Here is a 25,176-nt window from a genome sequence, read left to right on the forward strand (position 1 = left end):
CCCAGAATGTGAGAATAATAATGCAACAACACAATGATGTTGGGTCATAGTGCCCCATAAAAAAATATCTTTCAGTCTTTTTTTAAATCTTAAACTTCTAAGCTTATTTCAAATCTCAGTACAAAAGCAGCTGGGCTCTGATAGTTGTATCACTTTCAAAACCATAATTTGCTCTAGGCGTTAGCAAATCAATTGACAGATTGAGAAAAATCTTGTGAGGCACTCACTTCATCAGGACATCCTATTCAAGCCAAAGGTCTCATTTCCTCAGAATGCAGCAGCTACTTCTCTTTTATTCTCTGAATAGGACCATTTTCAAGTCCTTTGGTCTCTAAAAGCTGATTCAATGTGTCACTTTAATTGTCCATAATTTGACCAAACTCAAGTCAAGTTTTTAATCATACGTTTTTGTTACGATTCAGGATTCTCTCAGCATGTCTGTTGTGTTTACAGATCACCAATGGTTTCCCTAAACTGACCAAATCTCATGAGACCTACAATTTTCAACTGTGGCATGTGCTATGTTGACCTATTCTGTCATAATCACAATATACCATCACTGATAATCGCATCAGGTGCCTTACAGTCTCTCCTGATGTTGCCAAATAATGGAAACAACACTAAAGATGGAGCAGGGGTTTGATTTCAAATGTCCCACTGGGTGCATTTTTAGTGAGGTGTGGGGCATGCAGTAAAGAGCAGTTAGCTAGCGCACCATTTTCCCAAACACAACTGACAGAAAATCACCTCCGAACAGGAAATCAACAGCTCACTGATTCTATGCAAATAAGCAATGAAGGATCATTTGAGCTTAATCGATCCAAATGTTATACTGCTCATGCCAGAAAATGGTTGATGTGGGTTTGGCATACATGAAGGGCAGTCTTTTTCTTAAATGTTCCAAACAATAGGATAGAAAGGTGAACATATCTTCAGTAAAACAGTTAATGGGAAGGGAAACATATCTTCAGGGTGGTGTTCTTAGCCCATTGGGTCACATTTCTCTTCTCAAGAAGATAATTCCCTTCTTCCTTCCAATCTGCTTATGCATCAAACCCCCTTCCCCCTTCATCCCACTCACCCTACCTCCCTGAGGTGCCAGGTAATCCCTTCCCAAAGTCCACTGACTGATCACACTCTGGGGTCTGTCAGGCCTCCCTTATAGACCAACCTGCAGTCCAGGCAATGCTGCTATGGAGTTTTCATGCTGTCTGGGGGGAAGGTAGGGAGGGAGAGGTGGAAGGTGGAAAATGCCACTTTTCACCAATTCAACCATCTCCTCCTCCCTCCGATCTATGCAGCAAATTAGAGGGGTGGGGCCAACATTCTCTGAGCCTGCAGTTGGCCACCGTCCTCCTCACAGTCATTTTCTGCCCTAGTTTGTTTTTTGGTCACAACCAATGGGTAAGATTAATTTACATTTTAAATACAGAAACCACTGATACTGTATGGAATCAACACAATACTGAGTCCATGAAGAGTTCATATATCCTATTTGAGAAACTATTTCCAAAGATTCTTATAAGTGAGAGGACATTTGAATGAAACACGTAATGGCCACTCAGCAGTGATTGCAGAATATATGTTATAACTAAATGTTATGGGCATATTACTGTAGTGGCTATGTCACTGGGCCAATAATCCAGAGACCTTGGACTTAATGATCTGGAGGCATGAGTTCAAATATCAATTGGAAAATATTAAATAAGTATGTAATTTTTTTGAAAACTGTAATCAATAATGATATTGTTTGAGTGCTATTTCTAATGTATCATTTTGAGTGACCATGAAAATATGGTGTTTTATTAAGGGAAGGCAGTTTGCTGCCCTGTACTGGTCTGGTCTGGTATGAATGTGACTCAAGGGTGACAGCAATGTGGTTGACTCTTAACTGTCCTCCAAAATGGCCAAGCAAGACATTTTCTTAACATAAACAGATATAAGGGCGGGTTGAATTTCCATGATGTTGTTTGCTGAGAATAAACAGACAATTGAAAGATATCCTGTAGAATTTCAACCTCTGAGGATTTAACTGGACAGACACTTTACAAAGTCAAACTACGATGTCCGGACCTTCCTCGACATTTGTTTTAACAGATGAACAATAGAACCATCGACTCTGGTACAATTCATATATATTACTTTACAATAACCTGTTATATCCACAAATACGTTTAACAGACCTCAATTCTGAATAGAGCTTGGAAAGACACAAGGAAAATTTCATTAAGATTATTTGTTTTTTTTTTCACTGCTCACTGATTTCTTGGTCCAGCAATATCTCAATTTTAAAATGTTCATCATTGTGTCAAATACTTCCATATTCCCACCATTCTCTAAAACCTGTTCAGTGCTTCCATTCTACAAGGACTCTGCATTCCTGAAATTCCAGTCTTTTTTGCATCCCCAATTTCTTTTGGTCCACCATATCTTCAGTTGCCTAGGCACTTGGCTTCTGTTGGAATTTCTCCCTCTCTCCATCTTCACTCCCTCTCTCCGCCCCCCCTTTCAAGTACTGCTTAAAATTTACCTCTGCTATTAAGCTTTTGGTCAACTATCCTGTTAATTCTTTATGTGGCACTTTGTCTGATAACAGTCTTGTGACGCATGGGACAGTATTGCTACATTAAAAGCCATTACAAATGCAAGATACTGTTGCTGCATAGTCTGCTCTTTTGTGGTGGCTGTTGTTTATATGGGTCACCCTTGCTCGAGAAACGTGTGGTCCTGAAGCCAATTTTTAATATCAGTTTTGTCCTAAGTTCGCTTAAAGGACATTGGATAAAATGTGAAAGTTTCTGAATTTAATCAGACTCCTGTCATTTATTTTTATTTTGCCCAGCTTTATGTGCTGTAGAAACTTGACTCAGCATGCTTACAATCCCTCCGTCTCCTCAGTGCTTAAACCATTCATAAACACTTCAATTAATTGGGGTTTGTATCCATATATCGAATTCAGTTTATACATGCACTTACAGGGTCTGTCTTGTGCGATTTAGGTATTTATTTCAACCCTTCTGATTCAAGGCATTCTGAATTTTGGTTCATCATTACTGAAAAACAAACATTATCAATTTAAAATTTAGGAAAATAATTTACAAAGATCATGAGGTCAAATTTTGACTTTTATGCTTGCCTTAGTGGAACCACATACAGGGCCATCCATACTATTGGAACATGGTGATCTGCTACCCATTCCTACAGAGACTTAGAGGATGGCTCGTGTACTGATGAAGAAAGGGGAAAATCTCACAAGTGTGCAGACCAGCTACCTATTCTGCTGACACCACCTGGCCAGCCTAAATCTTTGGCTGAAGTTTGCGTGGTATTATTACCCCATTCACACTTTCTTCAGAATCGCAATCAATGCGGACAATGTGATTGGGGTAGAGGCCTGCTTCTAGGTTTCAGGCACCACTTCATCTGCCTTGTGAAAGTTGCAGCCAAAGTCATTATTGGAGTTAATCTGCTGACCAATCTTGTCAATCCCATGTTTGCCGTCTTGATATGCTTCCTAATCAGCCATAGTGATATCCAATGAATGGTATATAAAGAAAATAATTTGCTTTTATGTCATTCAAATTTCTTAAGACATTTTAAAACACTTTACAGAAACCAGTTTTTCTTAAAATATGTTCGTTCATAGAAACAGCAGCTGCAAGGTCCCAGAAATACAGCGCCATTTCCCCTGTTTCTGGTGTAATGGTTAGGGACCGATTTTTAAATGAGTTGGAGACAGGGACTCCATTGCAGCCAAAAAGGCAGACATGTTTATCAATATTAGACCTGTCAGTATTGCACTGGGGTGCTGGCCTTGAACATGTACTCAATTCCTGGACTAGATCTTAAGATCATAACCTTCTCAAACTGATACGAGTATTTTCATTGAGTAAATGGTAGCCACATTTTAAACTTCAAGATTTCTTTATAATAACAAATTGAAAGCACAGTAGCCTGGAATTTCAGTGGGCATTGTCACTGTTTTATGGGCTTAGAATGGGTATAGTACAACAAATTCTGGATTAGTGGTGCTGGAAGAGCATAGCAGTTCAGGCAGCATCCGAGGAGCAGTAAAATCGATGTTTCGGGCAAAAGCCCTTCATCAGGAATACAGACAGAAAGCCTGAAGAGTGGAGAGACAAGTATCCTCGGATGCTGCCTGAACTGCTGTGCTCTTCCAGCACCACTAATCCAGAATCTGTTTTCCAGCATCTGCAGTCATTGTTTTTACATAGTACAACAAGTGGCATGTCTGTGCTCAATCTGTGCTGCGATCTACAACAGCTACCATATTGATTAGGGCTGCTCAGTAAGTGTCTCAGCTGCCTGCCTGAAACTGATGTCACTTTCTTGTATAGGCATATCATTGGTCTAAACGCTTGTAACCCAGACGTCTTTGCCAAACAGTCTAGGATTGACCATGTCTTGCACAGTGCATGCTACAGTTTCTTCAGGTGCTCTCCAGTGACCCACCAATGCACCACTGGAGGCTCCAGGTTTAAAAAGATCATGCCTTAGATTTCCTGCTTTGTTGTGCTGGGTATTTACTGCTCAATTTGATGAAACCATTGCAAAAGGTGACCAGTAAGTTTGTGTAAAATATGTTGAGCACAAATCTAATTTTCTGAGATCTCTTGTGTTAGTTAAAAAAGCATTATGTGACAAAGAAACTGCCAATGCCATTGCTCAAGTTCAGCTATTGGAGTTTTTCATTAATTTTGTTTGATTCCAGGAAGCTCCAAAAATTAAGTTGATTCGTTTTGAGGCTAAAGACATTAATAGGCACGTTTTAAAGTATGCATTTTTCATTTTGCCAAGAAAATGACTGCCCAGGAATATGACTAGTATTTAAAGCCATGCCTTATGTTTAATGTCAGTGTAATCTCAATTAATGGATTAGGTGCTGCGATCAAAAATGCATGATTTGTGATTAATTAGTTTTCAGCTGTAAGAATCAAACTGCACAACTCAAACCCATTAAGGAATATTTTCAAAGCAATTAAAAACCAAATCACAAAACCGTTTGCACTTGTTCATGAAAGAATTTATATTTGGTAACAAGCAAATGGTTTTTGTCAGGATTTGGAGATGCCGGTGTTGGACTGGGGTGTACAAAGTTAAAATCACACAACACCCAGGTTATAGTCCAACAGGTTTAATTGGAAGCACACTAGCTTTCAGAGCAACGGTTTTTGTCAGTTACTTGACGAAAGACAACACTCCTGAACATTAGCACAAGTTTGGCTGCAATTTGTGTCAAGATTCACAATTTTGCCCAAAATGGAAATTCCACCTAATTTCCCTTATGTAATTGTAGGCCAAGGGAAACCTAAATGCTCTGCTACCCTCCTATTGCACTGCTGCTAACACTTACCCTGCCTTTCTAACTGATGCCTCCCACCTCACCCCCTCCTATCTCAGACTTTCCTGAGACAGGTCAGGCAGCATCTGTGAAGAAGAGCAACATTAGTATTACAGCCCATCAAGTTCAGATCACCTCTCCAAAGAGCAGCACACCCAATCCCATCTCAAAATCCTTCATTTCCTGTGGCCAATCCACCTAAACTGCACATCTTTGGACTATGGGAGGAACCCCACAAGGAGGAGAATGTGCAAACTCCACACAGACAGTGACCCAAGGATAGCATTGAACCTGGGTTCCTGGTGCTAACTATTGAACCAGCATGACACCCCAAAGATGGATTTTCATCTGATGAACAGTCATAAACTTGGAACATTAACTCTGCTTCTCTCTGTGAATATGCTCCCTGGGTAGCTGAATTTCTGCAGCTTTTTTGAATACTTTAAATTCCCAGAAGCTGCAGTATTTTGATCTTCTATTCAAAGCATGGAATTGTAGAACATTTGGTCCTAAAACTTCCATTTATTAATTTGATGGTTTGTCCCCCTCATATAGTATTAAGGTTAACTTTTTTCCTTTATAACTTGTTGTGAAAATGCTTCTTTTCCTGGGTGAATAGTCCAGTGGTTTTCCAGTCATTCCTCATAATGCAGACCACTGATATTGGTGATCAGATTTGCGATCCTTCTCCACTCTGTCTGCAGCACTTGTACATTGCTTGTTCATTAGAACTGGACCAAGGCGCAGTCTGACAAGAGCTCTGCACATTGTGACCATGACTTCCTCTGACTTGGAGGCTCTCTTTTCCTCCACATCCATGTATGATGGAGCTCTATTGCAATTAGCAGGGTACAAATCACTTTACTGAGTTGATTGTATTTTTGAATTGAGAAAAATGTCTACTGGTGGGGATTCACTGAGGAGATGGGGCCATTATTTTGATTACATCATTACATTCTCTGTTTCATAACATGGCTCACTGTTCCATTAACTATTCTGCAGGTTCATGGCAGAATTCCTTGTCGTAAATGTAAATGATTTAAAAAGTTCTCCATCACAATAATTAGTTATTCCAGTGCTTGGATCACATCTACTTGGAAACAAATCTTTTAAGCATTCTCTATTGTTCTCCTGGACGCGAGATGGTTTGGTGACTGAAAATAGAGCATTCTGTGGTGGAGTAGAATGTTATTCAACTTTCAGCAGTCATGAAAGAGGTTTGATTGTTGAGAATAATTACATTTTTGATGGCATTCTTTTTAATGAGAGCAGTGATACAGATTTTTCCAATGAAAAGTTACCACAAAATTACTATAAACAAACAGCCATTCGAGATGTCTTGTGAATATCCCTTCAGAACAGATCAATGACTATTTATGAGTTAAGAGTATTTCTTTTTCTATTTGTTGGCAGTAAACTTGCAACAAAAATGAAACTGAAACAATGTGTATTTGTTTAAATGTGGAGTTAATAATCTCTAATGCTCCTAAGGGAGCTGCAGCACTAATGTCTATGGCTGGTCACACGATGATTGAAGATTACTAAGCCCAGAATTCAATACACCTCTCCAGTCAGTCCTCATAACTCAGATTTCCAACACTCGAGATTTCCACTCCAGTACCTAGCAAAAAACTTCTGTGCCAAGTTAAGACTTGCTACGTTGATATTTGTAGAAACATGCTGTGAACGTTTTATTACAGATTCTAGGTAGGGGATTCAGGAATTTCGGAAACTTTAGTGTGCAAAGACATGAAAGTTTCAGCATTAATTAAAATGAATTACTATATCACAAATTCGCCAAAATTGACTGCTTAACTTTAGTAGTGTTCAGTTATATTGCTGTGTTTTGAAAGTTTTAGATTTTTTAAATATATGGATAGATAGCAAAATTACTTGTGTATTTTGATTTGTCCAAGACATTTTAAGGCATTCCTAGAGTTCTCATGAAGACTTGCTGTTGGTATTGGTGAAACAATCTATTTGGAATTTTCATGGAAAATTAATTTTCATTGAAATAGATGCATTTGCTGATGAATGATGACCTTGTACTGATTGTTACTTTTTTCTGTCAGGTGCATGGAAATGTTAGATTTGGTGATCCCACACAATCTGACTGGAAGCATTGAGTGTCCCAACAATTCAGATTTCAACAGCGCTCAGATTAGTAACATCTCAGTCTCATCAAATGGCAAGGAAGGTAGGAGAACAAATCTAGCAGGTTTGTTTGCAGCTGTTATCCAAATCTGTACAAATATCTGGAAGATGTTGTCACACTGGGAAAATGACAAGAAGATGACAAAATGGGGATAGTCAGAATTCTTTGAATGTTGCACAAACAATTACATAAGTCATACTTACATCATGAGAAGGAAGATCTCTGCAAGAAAATATTCAGAGTTCATTGTACTTCTGATGAGCAATAAAGTATTTGACTCATAGAATAAAAGGTCTTTTTGTCCTTTGGAAATTACTCATAGCACACTTTGATTTCTTTTTGACTGGAACCATGCATGCGCAACAGTTTGTATTTATATTATGCTCATCATGTCAGCTTCAGTTCTCAGAACACTGATTGCTCTGAAGTGGGCAAGAGACAGCGTGCTAAGGCTGGGTGACTGGACTCAAAGCCTATTATAATAAAAACTGCAAAATTTGCAGATGCTGTAAATCAGACAAAAATGGAAATTGCTGGAAAAGCTCGCAGGTCCGAGCATTTATAACTATCTTATTTACATTTAATAGTGCAAATCCCTTGTCATCAAGAACATTATTTTGAGGTAGATATTTTAATTGACTTTCTATGGCATTCATCTGAGGTAGGTGCACCTTGAACTCAGATCTTCTAACCTAGAGTTAGGTTAGATTTGGTGATCCCACACAATCTGACAGGAAGCATCAAGTGTCCCAACAATTCAGATTTCAACAACGCTTACATTAATTACATCTCAGTCTCATCAAATGGCAAGGAAGGTAGGAGAACAAATCTAGCAGGTTTGTTTGCAGCTGTTACACAAACCTGAACAACTATCTGGAAGATGTTGTCACTACCATTGTCCCATTGTGATTTTTTTTTCAGTCTCGTTTTAAATGCGTTTCAATGTTCCTGTATTAGGCATTGAGAAGTCTGACATGACCAGTAAAACCTCTCCCAATGCTAATGCTCCTCCAGCAACCAAATGCTAATTTTGTCAGGCTACAAATTCACTCCATCTACACAATACTATTTAATTACAGAAGAGTCTTCCTCCTTCCTCCTGACTCCCCATCTCAATTGTTGACCTCCCATTGGAGCTATCACTGACATTTTTAGGAAAGGGTAGTATACCACTGGAAGTTAGCAGGCAAAAATGCCAAAGAATGATGGTGGTGGAATTTTATAAATGATTCCCTTTATTGCAAACTCAATTTGCATAATTGAAGGATGCAATTATCAGAGGCTGCGCAATGTCTCATAAAGAGGGAGAATAGGTTTGAGACAAATAGAAATTGCTGGAAAAGCTCAGCAGGTCTGGCAGTATCTGTGGAGAGAAATTAGTTAACGTTTCAGGTCAAGTGACCCTTCCTCAGAATGTACAGTACAAAGCTGTGTGTAAATTGACATCTTAGAAAGGTCACACCCTTCATTCATAACAAAATACCATGAAGAAGTGTGCATTCATGGCATTGAACTCAAGACTTTGTTAAATTTTATGTAAAGGCATCCACTCAGTTCCATTCTGCTTGAGCCTCTTTACTCACTTGAATTGGGAGATACTTTCCCCAGTCAACATGTTCAGAGACATTATTAATACATCTCTAGACTAAATGGGACTTGATCCCAGGCCTCCTGACTCAGAGGTAGGAACTCTATCACTGCACCTGTTGAATTTGGAAGCTGTTGATTTCTTTCATGAATTCTTCAATCAAGCCTGAAGTCACAGCACTAGGTAACAATTACTCCATAAGCCATCAAGTTTAATTGCAATGGAGTTTTTTTTTTAAAGTTCAAGGTTAGTTTTGCTTATTATCATGTCTCCAAATTCTCTTTACTTATACTATTGCAGAGAAGCTTTCTATATTCACTGCAAGCAACCACACAGACATCAACTTTTGTAAACATTAGGTTGCTTTATCCATGTCACACAGACATATTAATGTCTTTATGTTTATACATTTTTTGATTAAAATTCCTTTAAAAGCACTCAAAGAAGCCCACTTGTGTAACCTGTCTCGTGTCCAAAATCAGTTTGTGAGAAAAGATTTGCGGCTAACCTCAGCACAAGTGAAATATTCTCCTTTATGAATCAGTATTTCAGTTAAAATCTAAATTCCTGCGCTATGAGATGTGAAATGCTGCAACTTGCAACCCAATGTATTCACCTGGAATAATCGTCTATTCAGAGAACTCAATGACTCACAGTGAGAATGTGTCGTTCCTGAAACATTAGCTCTAGTAGGGACTAGTCTAGAATCCTCAATGCATGTCACACCACCACTAATACAAACATCTGATCGCAACATCATTTACACAAGTGTAGGCATAGCTTGCCAATCTTAAATACATAACTTGGCACTCAAAATCTTTTGGACATAAATAGCCCTGGTGTCAGTTTATTTTAACCTTTTTACCTCCGAGACAAAATATGCTTATTAAAGGTCTGGATTCATATTAAACTCCATTCATAAATGTCAGCAAAACAGTGGGGATCAGTGGAATACCAGAATACTAAATTTATTCAATAAGTAAGAGACTTACTTCTTCATGTGTGCCAAACGCAGGAAAAAGTTTTGCTGATGTGTGGAATGCATTATTTTTCCTTCCTATATATATATATACTGCAATTATAACAAATATCTGGACAAATATTTCACTTGTTTTCTCTTTATTTTTAGTTATGTTTTAATGAGAATTATAAAAGGTTGCACAGAGCACCATAAGTCACGTCATTATATTGTATGAGTTGTATTTTGATTACCTCAAGTACTAACTGTTCCTTGATTTCCAACACTTCTTGTTAGAATTAAGTGTTACTTCCTTAGTCAACTTTGGCTTTAAATTCTACTGTTTTCCATGAGAGTTATGCATTTGTAACTGTGTAGTTTTTAAGGAAGTGATATTTCTAGCCATTGTCAGAAGTACAGATTTGGCTCAAATATGAATTGGCTGCTTTTCTGAAATGAGGTAAAAACAATGACTGCAGATGCTGGAAACCAGATTCTGGATCAGTGGTGCTGGAAGAGCACAGCAATTCAGGCAGCATCCGAGGACAGGCAAAATCGACGTTTCGGGCAAAAGCCCTTCATCAGGAATAAAGGCAGAGAGCCTGAAGCGTGGAGAGATAAGCTAGAGGAGGGTGGGGGTGGGGAGAGAGTGGCATAGAGTACAATAGGTCAGTGGGGAAGGAGATGAAGGTGATAGGTCAGGGAGGAGAGGGTGGAGTGGATAGGTGGAAAAGGAGCTGGGCAGGTCGGACAAGTAGCTTCCTCAGCCCTGAAGCTAACAAACTAACTAAACAAACTAAAATGGTCACTTCAAAGTTTTGAAAAGCAAAGGAAAAGGAAGATATCTTTGGATGTGGTATTACACATGAAATTGTGGCAATACAAAGCAAGGTCCATTGAATGTGGAGATTAAATAAGTTGGTGATGACAAGTGAGAGAAGTGCGAAAATAGAATGGATACATGTGAGGACCACGACATTATGATACAGGTTGGTTGAGGAAAAAGGAAGACACGTTAAAATGGATATTGTAAAATACCGTGGTCTACTTCTCAATCACCCTTAACACCCATCCCCTCACCTTCTTATTGCAAGCACAGGGGATGCAATGCCTGTCTTTATACTTTTTCCCATCTCACCATCCTGGGCCCCCAGTGCTTCTTTCGAGTGAAAAAGCAAGTTACTTGCACTTTTTTCAATTTGCTGTACTGTATTTGGTGCTCACAATGCTGTCTCCCTTTCAATGGGAAGACCAAACAGTTTGGGTGACCACTTTATGGAACATATATATTGAGTTTACAAGTTTAGGTCCAGTCATCCAATCCCTATCATTTAAGTTCTGCAGCCCACTCTTTCTCTACGTCTCAGCCTCCAACACAATTTCAATGCAGCTAAGTGTGAGCCTAAGGAACAACCCTTCATCTTTACATTAGACACTTTACTCCCTTGTGGTCTCAACGTGATGTTGAATTCAACAATTTCATATCATAACTTGTGAGCTTTGTTTGGAATGCAGTTGTTAGTAATGATTCTGCTATTCCCATTTATACTACTTTACACCCTTTCCTTTTACCATTGAATGCAATACAGGCACAATTAAATCACAAACCTTCCATTTGTTCTTCATCCCTTAACCTCTTCACTGTCTCTGTTTTCACCTGAAGTTTATACACATCTGGCCTGTCCACAACTATGATGAGGATTTATCAACTAGGCTAAATTTTACCAGTCATTTGGAGGTAGACTGGATGGCAGGGAGACAGGCAAAATAAGACAGAGTGGCATCAGGTGCCATGTCCTATATATTCCCAACTTCGTGTCATCTGCCAGTGGCAAGAGAGACAATGGATGAATGGCCTGCACAGAGTAAATTGATCCAATTACATGGCCAATGAAGATTCTATGTGGGTATTTTGCCTGTGACTAGGGATACCTGCCACTGCATGGTGAGACTGTCCAAGAAACCTAATGGCCTGATCTCAATCATCCAGGTGCAACTCCAGCAGTGACCACTACTAGAAGGAGTGCTGCTGACCCACCTTTTGCAAGTGGAGTTACCATTCTTAATAGGCTCAACAGCCCCTTGGCAATCACCTTATTGTTTGCCACTGGCAAAATGTGATCTTACTGCTGGACGAAGGCTGCTTTCTTCCTGCTTTGAGCCTCTGTTGCTGGACTTTGGTGACCTCTGTCAATAAAGCTTGCTCGTAAAATTTCTCTCTCCACTGATATTGCCTGTTGGGCTGATCATTTACACCATTTTCAGTTTCTATTTCAGATTTTCAGCATCTGCATTTTAAAAAGTTTTTTTCACAACATTTGGTCATAAAGATGTATTTAACTATAAATAAAGGCAAGCAACTCAATTCCAAACCACCTACTTCATAAATGATAATAATAATAATAATTAATAACACAAGTAGCCTGTGCTTAGTGTGTATATCTGCAGCTGGTTGTTCTGGACACCACGCTTCAGGAAAGGTGCCCAGTTTTTGGGGAGCGTTCCATTTATTAGGCTAAAGCCAGGGCTGAGGAACTTTAGTTATGAGTAAAGACTAGAGAAGCTGGGATTACTCTCCTTAGAGATGAGGAGGTGAACAGAGGCTACACTCTTCTGCAGCACTAACTTTCTCAGCTTCCGATCTTCCAGGTCAGTACTTTCTTTATAAGTGGATTCCATTGCATCAAGGTACACCTAAAATCTACTCTGTTCTGGTTTCCTACTCACTTAAGGCAAGGGAAGACAATAAATTATTGGTAGAACCTTGTAGAAATGAGCATTTCTACAGGTCTGTAACCCCACAGCATGGCGTGTCTCCCAACTGGCTAAAGATTTTGGAAATTCTGATGTGAACATGCACTCTGCCCCCATAGCTTTCTGTCTATGTATTAACTTGCCAGGTATCTAACTTCATGTATGAAAATTCATGAATTCGTCTTGAGTTTAAAGAAAAAAAACATTACTTTCAGTCAGATCATTTTCTGCCTTGACAGTCAAGGCAGGAATTGATGGAATGAATCACAGAACTCTCATCCCTTTCATTTTGGAACAAAATTACCACAAGGTGGTGAAGTGGGAAATCTAACCTTGTGACTTTAGTGGTTAAGTCTGCTAATTTGCATAGTAACACTCCCATGCCTGGTGCACCCAATCCTAATATGTTCACGCACTGTTCTATTGATTTTCCAGCAAATATTCCCCACTCCATCAGTCCTTTTGTTCTATCTCATACCTGGGTCTTGCAGCTAAGGTTGCTACCAATGAAGACTACAGAAGTTTGCATTGAGGGGACTATTACCATTTGGGGTTGCATTGGCTTTACAGTATGCCCAATGCCTGCAGAACTTGTTAATTTCATAACAGTATCTTACTTCAGCAATAGCAGCGCTAATTATTCAGAATCTACTCAACAACATCATTCTAAAAATCTTTCTTTTTGATAGAACTCAAACCTAACGAGATACTGAAATGTTTAGCTGGTTATTAGTGACCGTGCCCCTTTCAGGTGTTATCTGTGGCTCAGTAGTTGCACTCTCACCTTTAAATCGGAAGGTTGTGTTTGAGCCCCATTTCAGGACTTAAACATGTTATAAAAGCTGATGTTCATGTGCAATACTGCACTTTGGAGGTGCTGCTTTTCCAGTTGAGACTTGAAGTCAAGTCTCTGTCTATCGTCTTAGTACAGGAATCTTTCACATCTATCTATGGTTAGCACTGCTGCCTCACAGTGCCAGAGACCCGGGTTCAATTCCCGTCTCAGGCCAACTGTCTGTGTGGAGTTTGCACATTCTCCCCATGTCTGCGTGGGTTTCCTCCGGGTTCTCCGGTTTCTTCCCACAGTCCAAAAATGTGCAGGTTAGGTGAATTGATCATGCTAAATTGCCTGTAGTGTTAGGTGAAGGGGTAAATGCAGGGGAATGGGTCTGGGTGGGTTGCTCTTCGGAGGGTCGGTGTGGACTTGTTGGGCCGAAGGGCCTGTTTCCACACTGTAAGTAATCTAATCAATGCCAGGGAATGCTGCCCTGTGTCTTGGCCAAAATTTATTCCACAATCAACATTGCTAACACAGACAATCAGGTCATTATCATATTGCCATTTATGGGAACCAGCTGTGTGTAAATTGGAGGCCAAGTACCCTGCATTATAGCACTATCTACATTTAATTGGTAGTAAGATAGTTTTTTTGTCATGCTGAGGTCATGAAAAGTGCTATATAAATAGAGTTCTTTATTTTACTTTCTTTCTTTCAGCCTATTGATGATTAATTATAAGCTTGAGGTTATGTGGATTCTCGGTTCATTCCACAATAGCATTTTATCTCTGTGCTGACATGGTGTTATAAGTACATTATCTCTGTTATTTCATGGAGGAAAGGGAAGTAAAAGAATGTAAAAATCTGTTCAAGAAATTACTGGCAGCAAAGCTTGTTGAACAAGTTCTTACAGGTACAATCCATGCCTTTGTTACATGGGTTAATCAGAGGCTGTTGGCACTTGGCAAAAACAGTTCACTGTTGTGTAATGAATTTAATCAACCAAAAATGTGTCATTAAAATCTGAATGTTGATTGCACAGTAAAACGCTTCAGTGATGTTTGGATAAACTGATTTGAACCATCCGTCTCAGTTCATATAGAATATAGATTCAAGCCATGCAGCCAAACACAAATTATATGTTACTTTTAGTTTAGTGGTCCAACTCAATCTCTGATTGAGTAGAAAACCTAAATTCTGATGGCCTAATCACAGGTTTTGCCCAAAGAAATTTCGCTCTGCAGCTAGACTACAGTTAGTGTAAATGCAAGCTCAATCTCGAAAGAAAAAAGAACAATTTTACATTCATGTGCCATCTCTCAGAGCTTCAAAACATTCCAAATCACAGTACGGGAATATAGAAATGCACGTACGATTACAAGGCTTTGGATCAAGTGTTGGAAAATAGGATCAGAATATTTAGGTGCTTGTTATGGCTGGTATAGACTGAATGGGCTGAATTGTCTTTTTGTGTGCTGTGTACATCTATGTCTCTATAACGTTTTAAGTCATTTTAAAGTGATGTACAACACACAGCATCCAATTTGTGCAAAGTAATTCTCCACAAACAGTAATGTGACAATGACTTGTCTATTTAAATTATGTTGGTCAAGGGATAAATATTAGCCAGAATATCAGGAAGAACTCCTCTGTTCTTCTTCAACCGAACATTAGTAGCTTGTTACATTCTCCTGAAAGGTAGTGGATATTGGATTAATGTCCCAAGTGCACCTCTAACAGTACAGCTCTCTCACCTGCCCTGGAGTGCCAACAGGGATTTTGTACTGAAGTCAGTAAACTGGGACAAAAACAGAAGTTGCTGATAAAACCCGGAAGGTCTGGCAGCATCTGTAAAGAGAAATTAGAGTTAACATTTCAAATCCAGTGAGTCTCCCTTAGAAGTTCTGAGTTTTCCAGCAACTTCTGTTTTTGTTTCTGATTTACGGCTTCTGCAGTTCTTTTGTATTTTTGTCACTGAACTGGGATTTGTGGCTGGAACCTTCGTAGGCAGAAACTGGAGTATTTATCAGTTAAGCCTCATGTAAAAGCTAAAGGCAAGCTAGGATTGTCAACTCTCACTGAATGTCTGGAGATTTTATCACCTCTTGACTTGAACTGCTACCGCCACTCTCCCTTAACTGAATGGTTAGTTAACAAAAATAGTGCTGTGTGATTACATGATCACAACTGTTGAACCATTATAGACCAGGATGATCACACTTACGATCCCTGGTCTCTGCTGTTAGGTTGGCCCCAGATGATGTTACGAGTTGACTTCAGATTTTCCAGATTAGGAGAGAGAAAATCAGCAAGTCTCTCGCATGCTGAAGTGACATTTGTATGAGTTGAACCCAGGAGAGAAGTGGGGTCAGCTATGATACTGAGAGCAATCAGTCTGTTGAAAATGAAGGTCAATATTCACTTGGACACTTGGACAGGGTAGCAGAGGCCATCAGATCCATGGAACTGAACCCAAACAATGAGCTAGTATTTTCAGGACAGCAGAGAAGACTAGAGGAGATAATGGGAGGGAAATAAAAGGATGTTCTGATCTGACTGAGACAATATTTGCATGCTTGACTGTTCCAGTTCTTTTATCCCCCAAACTGGTTTTGTTTCCAACGTTTTTCTGTAAAACTCATTTAATAAAATTGTATTCAAATGCAATTTCAGAGAATAGCTTTTTCATTCCTAATTAGAACTCACAAATAAGTGGCTCTCAGAAAATGTATCCCCCTCACTACTTCAACACAAATGCTATTGTCATGATTTCACTGTGTTTAAAAAAAAACTGAACCAATTTACCTTTGGCTTGTGTGTGATTTATGCACTCCAGTGTGCTAAATGCATGTTTCTTTTTAACTTTTTGGCAAATTTGATTATCTATTCACCTGCAAAGGAGGACCTTCTGACAATAACCACTTCAGGTGAGGGTTTGCAAACTCCTGCCAAAATGAAAAAGGGGCAAGAAAGGATTCTCTGCAATCTCCCTTTGCTGTAACAAAGTGCTCTCATATATTGTGGTCTTTACTGAGACTGCATAAGAAAATGCATAAAGCAGACAATCTATCCCAGCATTTTGTAGCCATTTAAAAGGAGGACACATTAATGAAGTTTTGAGGAAATATATGGGAACCTAGTTTTCATGAAAAGGGTTATAGAATGCAAATGGACAATGTTGAACGCATTCACTCATTCCTGGTAAGAGAGCTTAATGGTTAAGTTAATGGATGAAGCACCCACAAGTCGTGAATGTAAATTCCATCCTTTGTAAAATGTGAGATAGGAATACCACCAAAGAATGATGAGAGAGATTAAAAGATTATATCTTTTTTTACATGGCATATTCTATAAACAAACAATCCTAACGGTCGCAACATTGAATATGGAATTCAGGAAAGCTTTTGAGAGTTAAGACATTAAATAGGTTACTCGTTTCTTTCAATTTATTTTTGGATTGTCATCTTCACTAACATGCCCATTTCTAGGTACCCTTGTGATGTTGGTGAGGAGCTACCTTCTTGAATCACTGCAGTTTAACCCAGTAACTGTGTAGGAAGAGTGATAACATTCCATGCCAGGATGGTGGTCGAATTTGGAGGGGAGCTTGCTATTTTCCATCTTCCTCTATGTGGTAGAAGTCATGAGTTTAGAAGGAGATTTGAAGGCATTTTAATGACTGGCAGTAGCGTATCTGTGTGTCACTGCTGACACTGTGCTCTTTTCAGAGAGTCACACAGGTGTAGTGGGTTAAATGGCCTTTTTTTGGTTATAACATCATTAATTTCCTGTTTTAAAGTTTCCTATATTTAAAGAACAATTCTGGATTGGAAACTAGGCTAGTTTGTGGGAAAGGTTATGTCTCACAGCTTGAGAGTATTTTTGATGAGGTGACAAGAATGATTGATGAGGGAAGGGCAGTGGATGCTGTCTACAGGGACCTTAGTAAGGCATTTGATAAGGTTCCTCAAAGGAAGCTGGTATAGAAGGTCAGGTCTCATGGGATCCAGGTGAGCTAGCTAGATGGATGCAATACTGGCTTGATCATAGAAGACAAGGGGTAGCAGTGGAAGGGGGCCTTTCCAAATTGGAGATCAGTAACTAGTGGGTGATCTGATTATTAAGGTGCGGATGACACCAAGATTGGCAGAGTTGCAGATAGTGAGGAGGATTGTCAAAGAATACAGAGGATATACATAGATTACAGATTCAGACAGACAAATGGCAGATGGAGTTTAATCCAGACCAATGTGAGATGATGCATTTCGGAAGATCAAATTCAGATGAGAATTATACGAAAGATGGCAGAACTCTTAAGAGCATTGAATACAGAGGGATCTGGACATACAGGTCCACAGATCCCTGAAAGTGGCAGCACAAGTGGATAAGGTGGTGAAGAAGGTATACAGCATACTTGCATACATTGGCCAAGTCATTGAATATAAAAGGTGGCAAGTGATATTACAAGTTATAAAACTTTACTTAGGCCACATTTTTGAAAAATGCTTGCAGTTCTGGTCGCCACTTTATCAGAAGAATGTGGATGCTTTGGAGAGTGTGCAAAGAAGGTTTACAAGGATGTTGCCAGGTCTGTGGGTGAGGGGGTTTCAATTATGAGGAGAGGTTGAATAAACTTGTATTGTTTTCATTGGAAAGACAAAGGGTGAGGGGCGACCTGATAGAGGTCTACAAAATTGTGAGAGGCATAGATTTGGTAGATAGTCAGAGGTGTTTTCCTAGGGCACACAGTCAGTCGCCTGAGGCGGGAATTGAACCCGGATCTCTGGCGCTGTGAGGCAGCAGTGCTAACCACTGTGCCACCGTGCCGCCCACTATTTGGTAGATAGTCAGAGGTGTTTTCCTAGGGGGAAGAGTCAAGTAAAGGAGGACACAGGTTCAAGGTGGCAGGGGAAAGTTTAGGGAAGAAGTGCAGGGAAATAATGGGTTTATACTCAATGGAGTTTGGAAGGATGAGGGGGGAATCTGATTGAAACATACAGAATACTAAATGGCCTCCACAGGGTAGATGTTGGGAAGGTGTTTCCATTGGTAAGAGAGACTAGGACCTGAGGGCATAGCCTTAGAGTAAAGGGAAGACATTTTAGAACGGAGATAAGGAGAAATTTCTTAAGCCAGAGAATGGTTAATCTATGGAATTCCTTGCCACACAAAGCTGTGGAGGCTGGGTCATTGAGTATATTTAAGACTGAGATTGATAGGTTCTTGAGTATCAAGGGGATCAAGGCATACGGGGAGAAAGGGGAAGAATGGGATTGAAAAACTTATCAGCCATGATTGAATGGTGGTGCAGTCAAAGGGGCAGCCTAATTTCTGTTCCTGTGTTTTAAGGTCTTATGGAAAATGTTTCACACAGAGGGTAGTGGATGCCCAGAATGCACTGCCAGTGGAGATGTGGAAGCAGGCATGTTTAGCAACAGTTAAGGCATATCCTGATAGGCACATGAATGGGAGGTGAACAGAAGGTTAGAAACTACATATAGGCAGTAAGTGGCAGGTCTAAATAAGGGCTAGGAATTGATGCAGGCTTGGCAGGCCAAAGGGTATATTCCTGTGCTGTATTGTATATCCTTAGCTTGCATTCTCTTCTTTGAATCATAGAATCCCTATAGTGCAAGGAGAAGCCATTCTGCACCCACCTTCCAAAGGGCATCCTAGCCTATCCTTTCCCAATAATCCACCTAGCATGCACGTCCCCAGTCACTATGGATAATTTACCTTGGCCAATCCATCTAACATGCACATCTTTAGACTATGGGAGGAACCCAGAGTACCCGGTGAAAGCCCATACAGACCCAGGGAGAATGTGCAAGTTCCACATACACACCCAAGGCTGGAATTGAACCCAGGTCCCTGGCATTGTAAGGCAGCAGTACTAACCATTGAGCTACCCTTCATTCTTTAAATAATTTAGTTGTATAGATATCCACAGTGACTGCCATAAATAATCATATCTGAAGCTCTTTGAAGCAACTATACAAAACGCTGGTGCGGCCACACTTATAATATTGTGTACAATTCTGGTCACCCCATTACAAAAAGGATGTGGAAGCAGTGGAAAAGGTGCAGTGGAGATTTACCAGGATGTTGCCTGGTCTGGAGAGAAGGTCTTATGAGTAAAGGCTGAGAGACTTGGGTCTTTTCTCATTGGAAAGAAGAAGGCTAAGGGGGGATTTGATGGAGACATACAAGATGATCGGAGGATTAGATAGGGTAGACCGAGAAAGACTTTTTCCTAGGATGATGACGTCAGCTTGTACAAGAGGGCATAACTACAAATTGAGGGGTGATAGACTTAAGACTGATGTCAGAGGCAAGTTCTTTACACAGAGAGTGGTAAGGCCATGGAATGCCCTACCTGCTAAGGTAGTCAACTCAGCCACATTAGGGTGATGTAAACAATTCTTAGATAAGCTCATGGATGATTTTGGGATATTTAGGCGGACGAGCTGAGAAAAGTCCACAGGTCGGCGCAACATCGAGGGCCGAAGGGCCTGTTCTGCGCTGTATTGTTCTATGTTCTATTTTAAAGGACGATGCTAAGAACTGTGCGATGAAGCTCTCCTGCTGTCCTTCCTGTGATTTTTCCATACCTGTGGCAGGAGAATTTCTAAAACTCAGATCTAAAGGTGCAAGCCAATTTTACTCCAAGTTTTCAGAATTCGTTGTCTCCTGATTTCTGGCAGGAAAGCCACCACAGGGATTCACAGTCTGTGGAAGTAATTTTAATATCTTTGCCTTTCTGCCTCCATATCTGCCCTTTTATGTCATGAATAGTTATGTTTTCCTCCTCAATAAAAGTAGCGAATATTTTCTCCAGTGATGTGCAATAGGAGCAGTGATAACCATGTAGAAGCTGCCCTGCAGCAACTCAACAAAGCTCTTTTGAGAGAACCTTCCAAGCCTGTGATCCCCATCAGCCTGACATTGCAATCTCCTGGCCTGGCATGGTCTCTCAGTGGCACCTGGCTGTCTCTCACCCTGGCACAATAGTGTTTTGACAGCTCGTGGCAGTCTTTTGGCTCACTGTGGACCTCTGGCTTCGAGGTCATTCCAGAGTGGTCTCCCGGCCTCTAAGGTGAAGCTCAGCATGATCTGGAGTCAAGGCCCAACTCAGACTGAAGGCTTGGTACCAATGTGAACTGGATTGGAAGGACTGGTGTTCTGAACTTTTTATTTCTCTATTTTCTCATTTATTCCTATGATCTGTAATTGGACTTTTTATTTCTAATTTTTGATTCCTAAGAACTTGTACTGAAGGTACCTTGTACCTAAAATGGCGCCTTAAGTGGTGTCTTGTGACTTTTCAGTGTACTCATTTGAGTACATGTGACAAGAAAGCTAATTCTATTCAAGTTAAACTACAACAGACACATAGGATCATCACCCTCTGAAAGCTCCCCTCTGGACGACACATTATCCTGCCATTCCCTCACTATACTTGGCCTTAAACCTGCAACCCTCTTTCCAACAACATTCCAACCCAGGTGGACTGCAGCAGTCCAAGGAGGCAGCTCACCACCATCTACTCTAGGAATCAGCAATGATTACTATCAATGCTAACATCCCATGAATGAGTTTAATAAAAATCTGATGAGTGCCTCAGTTGATTAATTCCCCTGGCTCTGTTGCTGTGCTCAAAACTTAACTACTTCAGGATTTATTTTGATATCAGTAGAGGCTTCATTCACACTTGCAAAAGTCCCAACACCTCTAAGTTAACAAGACTGTAATTGGAAATTTACCATTAAGCTGGATAAGTCATTAAACTCAAAACATGTAGAGTTCAAGAGCAGAACAAAGGAGAAAAACAGCATTGGCAGCGGGAAACAAACAGGAGTGAAAAGGGAAGAGAAAGGTAACGGTGCAGGCTATTTAACTAAATGGAAATGAGGAGTTATAGAAATCAGAGGCAGAAAACTAAACATAGTTTTACAGTACTCCCCAGGACTTCACACAACCTCATTGGCGTATTGGATAAAGTCATCAGTATGGCCAATTCACAACTAACCTGGTTTTACTGTGTCTTAATGCGTACCAAAATTTGTTCATTAGGCATGTTAACCTCAATGCCTAAGTTCCCAATATGCAGTACTTTTGCACAGGCTCTGTGTCAGCTTTTGGATGTTAAGTTCATTCATAAAAAATTAATGCTACAAGCAGAAGAACAAATGCAAAATAAATGCAGAAAATCAAAGAGTATTCAAATATTGAAACAAAAGCTCATACCAAAGAACAATGGAGCATGAAGACAGTGAGAACAAGATATTTGTTTAGCTGCCTTTCAGCTCAGCATCATCAAGATATAAAGAGGAAAATCAAACACTAGGTATTGGGAATCCACAATGAACAAGTGGTATTTGGTGCACAGAAGATACCATAGTAAGGATGACTTGTAAAATGATTTCATTTATATCCAAACTAGCCCAACTGGTTTTAAGAGAAGGAAGTAGAAATTATTATTTTTATTTTTTTTCTTTTTATTCTCTTTTGATTTTGGAATTTTGCAATTCATTTTCACAGCTATCCCTTCAGTGTTCAGTAAATTATTTATCCATTTTTCACAGACAAATCGGAGTCGATGAGCAGCAGTGAAATTTCCACAGCAGCATTGGAACAATTCTCCAATTCAGGTCAGTTTAACATTTTAATCCTGAAGCATACATGTGCATTTATTAATGAGTAATCAGAGAAGGCATATGTCTCGGGATTTTGGCCTTTACAGTAGGGTGGTACCAGGTCTCTCTCCTGCCTACAAGTGTGGTAGAGGCAAGTTCAACTGAGACACTCAGGAGGGCATTGGATGATTATTTGGTTAGAAATAATGTTCAAGGATATTGAGAAAAAGCAGGAGATGAGCAGTAGAGAAAAATGCTCATTTGAAAATGAGTGTAGACTTTTGTGATTCTATGTGAGACTCATCTCTTCAGTCACAAGGCCGTGCACCTCTCCAACACTTAGGCAGCTGAGAGATCCAATTTTAATGATGCATCTTGGATGGTTTTGGACTAATGCATAATTGGGCATGACTACCTGCAGATAGGAGGCACTGAGGTCTCTCTCTGTACGTTTGGTGAAAAGCCTTCTTTGAATCAACAAAGTGGAAATAAACACGGAGGAGACCCGAGCTACCAAAATTGGGTGTCAGGACACCAAGCGAACTAAAATTTTGGGATGTGTGGGCTTTGAGGTAGCAATAGCACCCACGGAACTATGCCAGAGTTACAACAGCCATATAGTTGTCCTTCTGACTGTCAGTGAGGGGTCATGACAATTTTCAAGTCTCAAAATGGGGTCAATGATGGAAAGAATGTGGGAACAACTTTTAGCAAGCACATCAGAAAGGTGTTTCTACAATCACGAAGCAGGCAGGTGAGTTAGGTAACGTAGATAACTGGAATGATGCTGTAAAGTAGTGGGTTGGTCCTCTCTCTGAGTTAAGTTATCCAGCTTCTAACTATAGCATGAACCAGAATTGAGCACATCCTGTACATTTGAACCCCACTCTGCAAATACAAATTCAAAATCTATTTATCTCATTGTTCCATTTTTGCCTTGAAAATGCAGTAGACAATATATTGCATTCACAATTAAAATATTACTGCATTCTGAAAGGTAAGTATGAAGGGCCATCATAATTTGGAGCCTATAATTTAGACATTGTTCACATAAACAAAAGGTGTGCCACATTCATCGTCACTGGCGACAACCTTTGTTTATCACACTGCCTTATGTTCCACCTTTTCAAGTACCCAGTGAAGGCGATACTGAAGCTGCAATTACAGCAACTGCTAGGGTTACCTAACACATGCCATTGATCTCCAACATATTTAATTCAGGAGCACTTAGCATTATAGCTGAACACAGCGTGGAAAACAAAAGACTTTTCCAATGGTTACCTTTCTGACTGATAACCAGACCTCCTCATCATTCCCTTTGACCTTAAGGCATTGTTGTAGATTGAAAATAGCTCCAGAAACTTCATGGCCCAAAGGGGAGTCATGCCAACTGGTCCACATGCTTCCAACCAAGGCCTGCCCTTCTCATTCGATGGGTCTCCTGGCTAAGCCCCTCTGAGGTTTTACTTTAATTCTCCCCTCCATGGTTACCTTGGATGTTTGCTCAGCCATTTAAAATCTGTGTCTGAACATTTTGCTGCACTGATCTCACCCTCAACTACTGTAGACTCCAGACCTCCACTTGTTCCTGACTTTGGGGCTCTTGAAGCCTGCAGGAAATCCCAGCACATACAGTCCAGAAAAATTATTTGTTACAAGTTAAGCATTATCAGATTTAGAATTATTGAATTGCAAAAATAAGTTTACACACCTGAGCTATACACTGCCAATTCATGTAGCACATTTTCAGTCATTTTGGAGGCTACTGTAATTCTACTTTATAAGCCAAAGATAATTTATACTGAAAGTGTTAGACATATTTCAAATATGAACATAAAAATAGTTTTAAAAATCTCAATGTTGTTGTGTAATGAGCAGCTCCATTCAGAATTTAATCATTTTAATTTGTGAATGGAACACTTTTACAATATGCATGCACAGTAATTCTAATTACAGATCATCCTATGTTTACAAAATACAAAGACACTCTATTGCAACTGTACCAGTTGCCATGGCAATACTGTTTTTTTTCTTTCACTCCTGTCTGCAACGGTTGCCTATATAATAATGTCCCACCTATACAGCATTTGAAACCCACACCTATGCAATAGTTGATTTGCTATTGTTTACATTTCAACCTAATTAATTAATACTTTAGCAAATGAAATAGGACTTATTGTAAACAAATCATATTATGAAGCCCTGTGGGGCAAGACTCATGACAATCAACATTTATTTAGTGAAAACATACTATTATCTATGCTGTAGGAGGCATCCCTATAAGTCTCTGTTTTCAACAGTCCATTACATTATCTAATTGCTTGGTTTTCATTTACAGCTAATAGCAGTGATCTCAGTAAAAGGCAACCACACCAGTTTTCACCCCAGATTTATACTTCAAAGTAAGTGTATTGTACAAAATGTTATATTTTAATCTAGATAATGCACTGTAACTTAAATTCTTAATCATTGTATTAATATTTCTATTGCTATCTTTGCTGCTGAAGACAGAGTAATTACATCTGTGATGTGACCCATTCTGTGATGACCCACTTTAAATTTATTAAACAATGAGAGATTTAAAAGTATCAGATCATGTGAGTACATGTGCAGAAGCCAAGAATTACAGAGCTGACACCATGTGACTGGGATCCACAAAAGTTAATTTCATCTTCTTCATTTGGGCAGTAATCTAACAGTGTACATGTAGCACCCATCCAATTTTCATTGCTATAGACCAAGAAAACTGAGAATTTATGATGGCCCAATTATCTTGTCCAATGGTTGCTCGCCATCTTATTAAAACATGATCATTCATCAGTTAACAAAGTCGAAATAAATTATTATTCAGTTGCCACCTGATCAATCAGTTGTATTCTATTTTCTGAATAAAGATTACTTGGCTGGTCAAACATTTCTATTAGAGTTTATTTTTGTCAATAGCT

General features: G+C 39.6%; 1 protein-coding gene across 11 annotated transcripts in view; it reads left to right on the forward strand.

Annotated features, from left to right (window-relative positions):
- Positions 1 to 25,176, forward strand: part of LOC122560227 (eyes absent homolog 1-like) — a 261,694-nt gene that overhangs the window by 77,402 nt on the left and 159,116 nt on the right. For 6 of the 11 annotated variants that reach the window (XM_043710684.1, XM_043710688.1, XM_043710685.1 and 3 more), the window contains 3 exons: positions 7,435 to 7,580; positions 22,181 to 22,246; positions 24,570 to 24,633. In XM_043710684.1, coding sequence (XP_043566619.1) covers positions 7,439 to 7,580; positions 22,181 to 22,246; positions 24,570 to 24,633 — 272 coding nt within the window. In that variant the 5' untranslated portion in view covers positions 7,435 to 7,438. Of the gene's footprint in view, positions 1 to 7,434; positions 7,581 to 8,309; positions 8,354 to 22,180; positions 22,247 to 24,569; positions 24,634 to 25,176 lie in introns of those variants that run through there. The other 5 variants (XM_043710690.1, XM_043710692.1, XM_043710683.1 and 2 more) reach the window with 4 other exon arrangements.

This window comes from Chiloscyllium plagiosum, chromosome 20 (assembly GCF_004010195.1).
Source record: "Chiloscyllium plagiosum isolate BGI_BamShark_2017 chromosome 20, ASM401019v2, whole genome shotgun sequence".
NCBI classification, from domain to species: Eukaryota; Metazoa; Chordata; class Chondrichthyes; order Orectolobiformes; family Hemiscylliidae; genus Chiloscyllium; species Chiloscyllium plagiosum.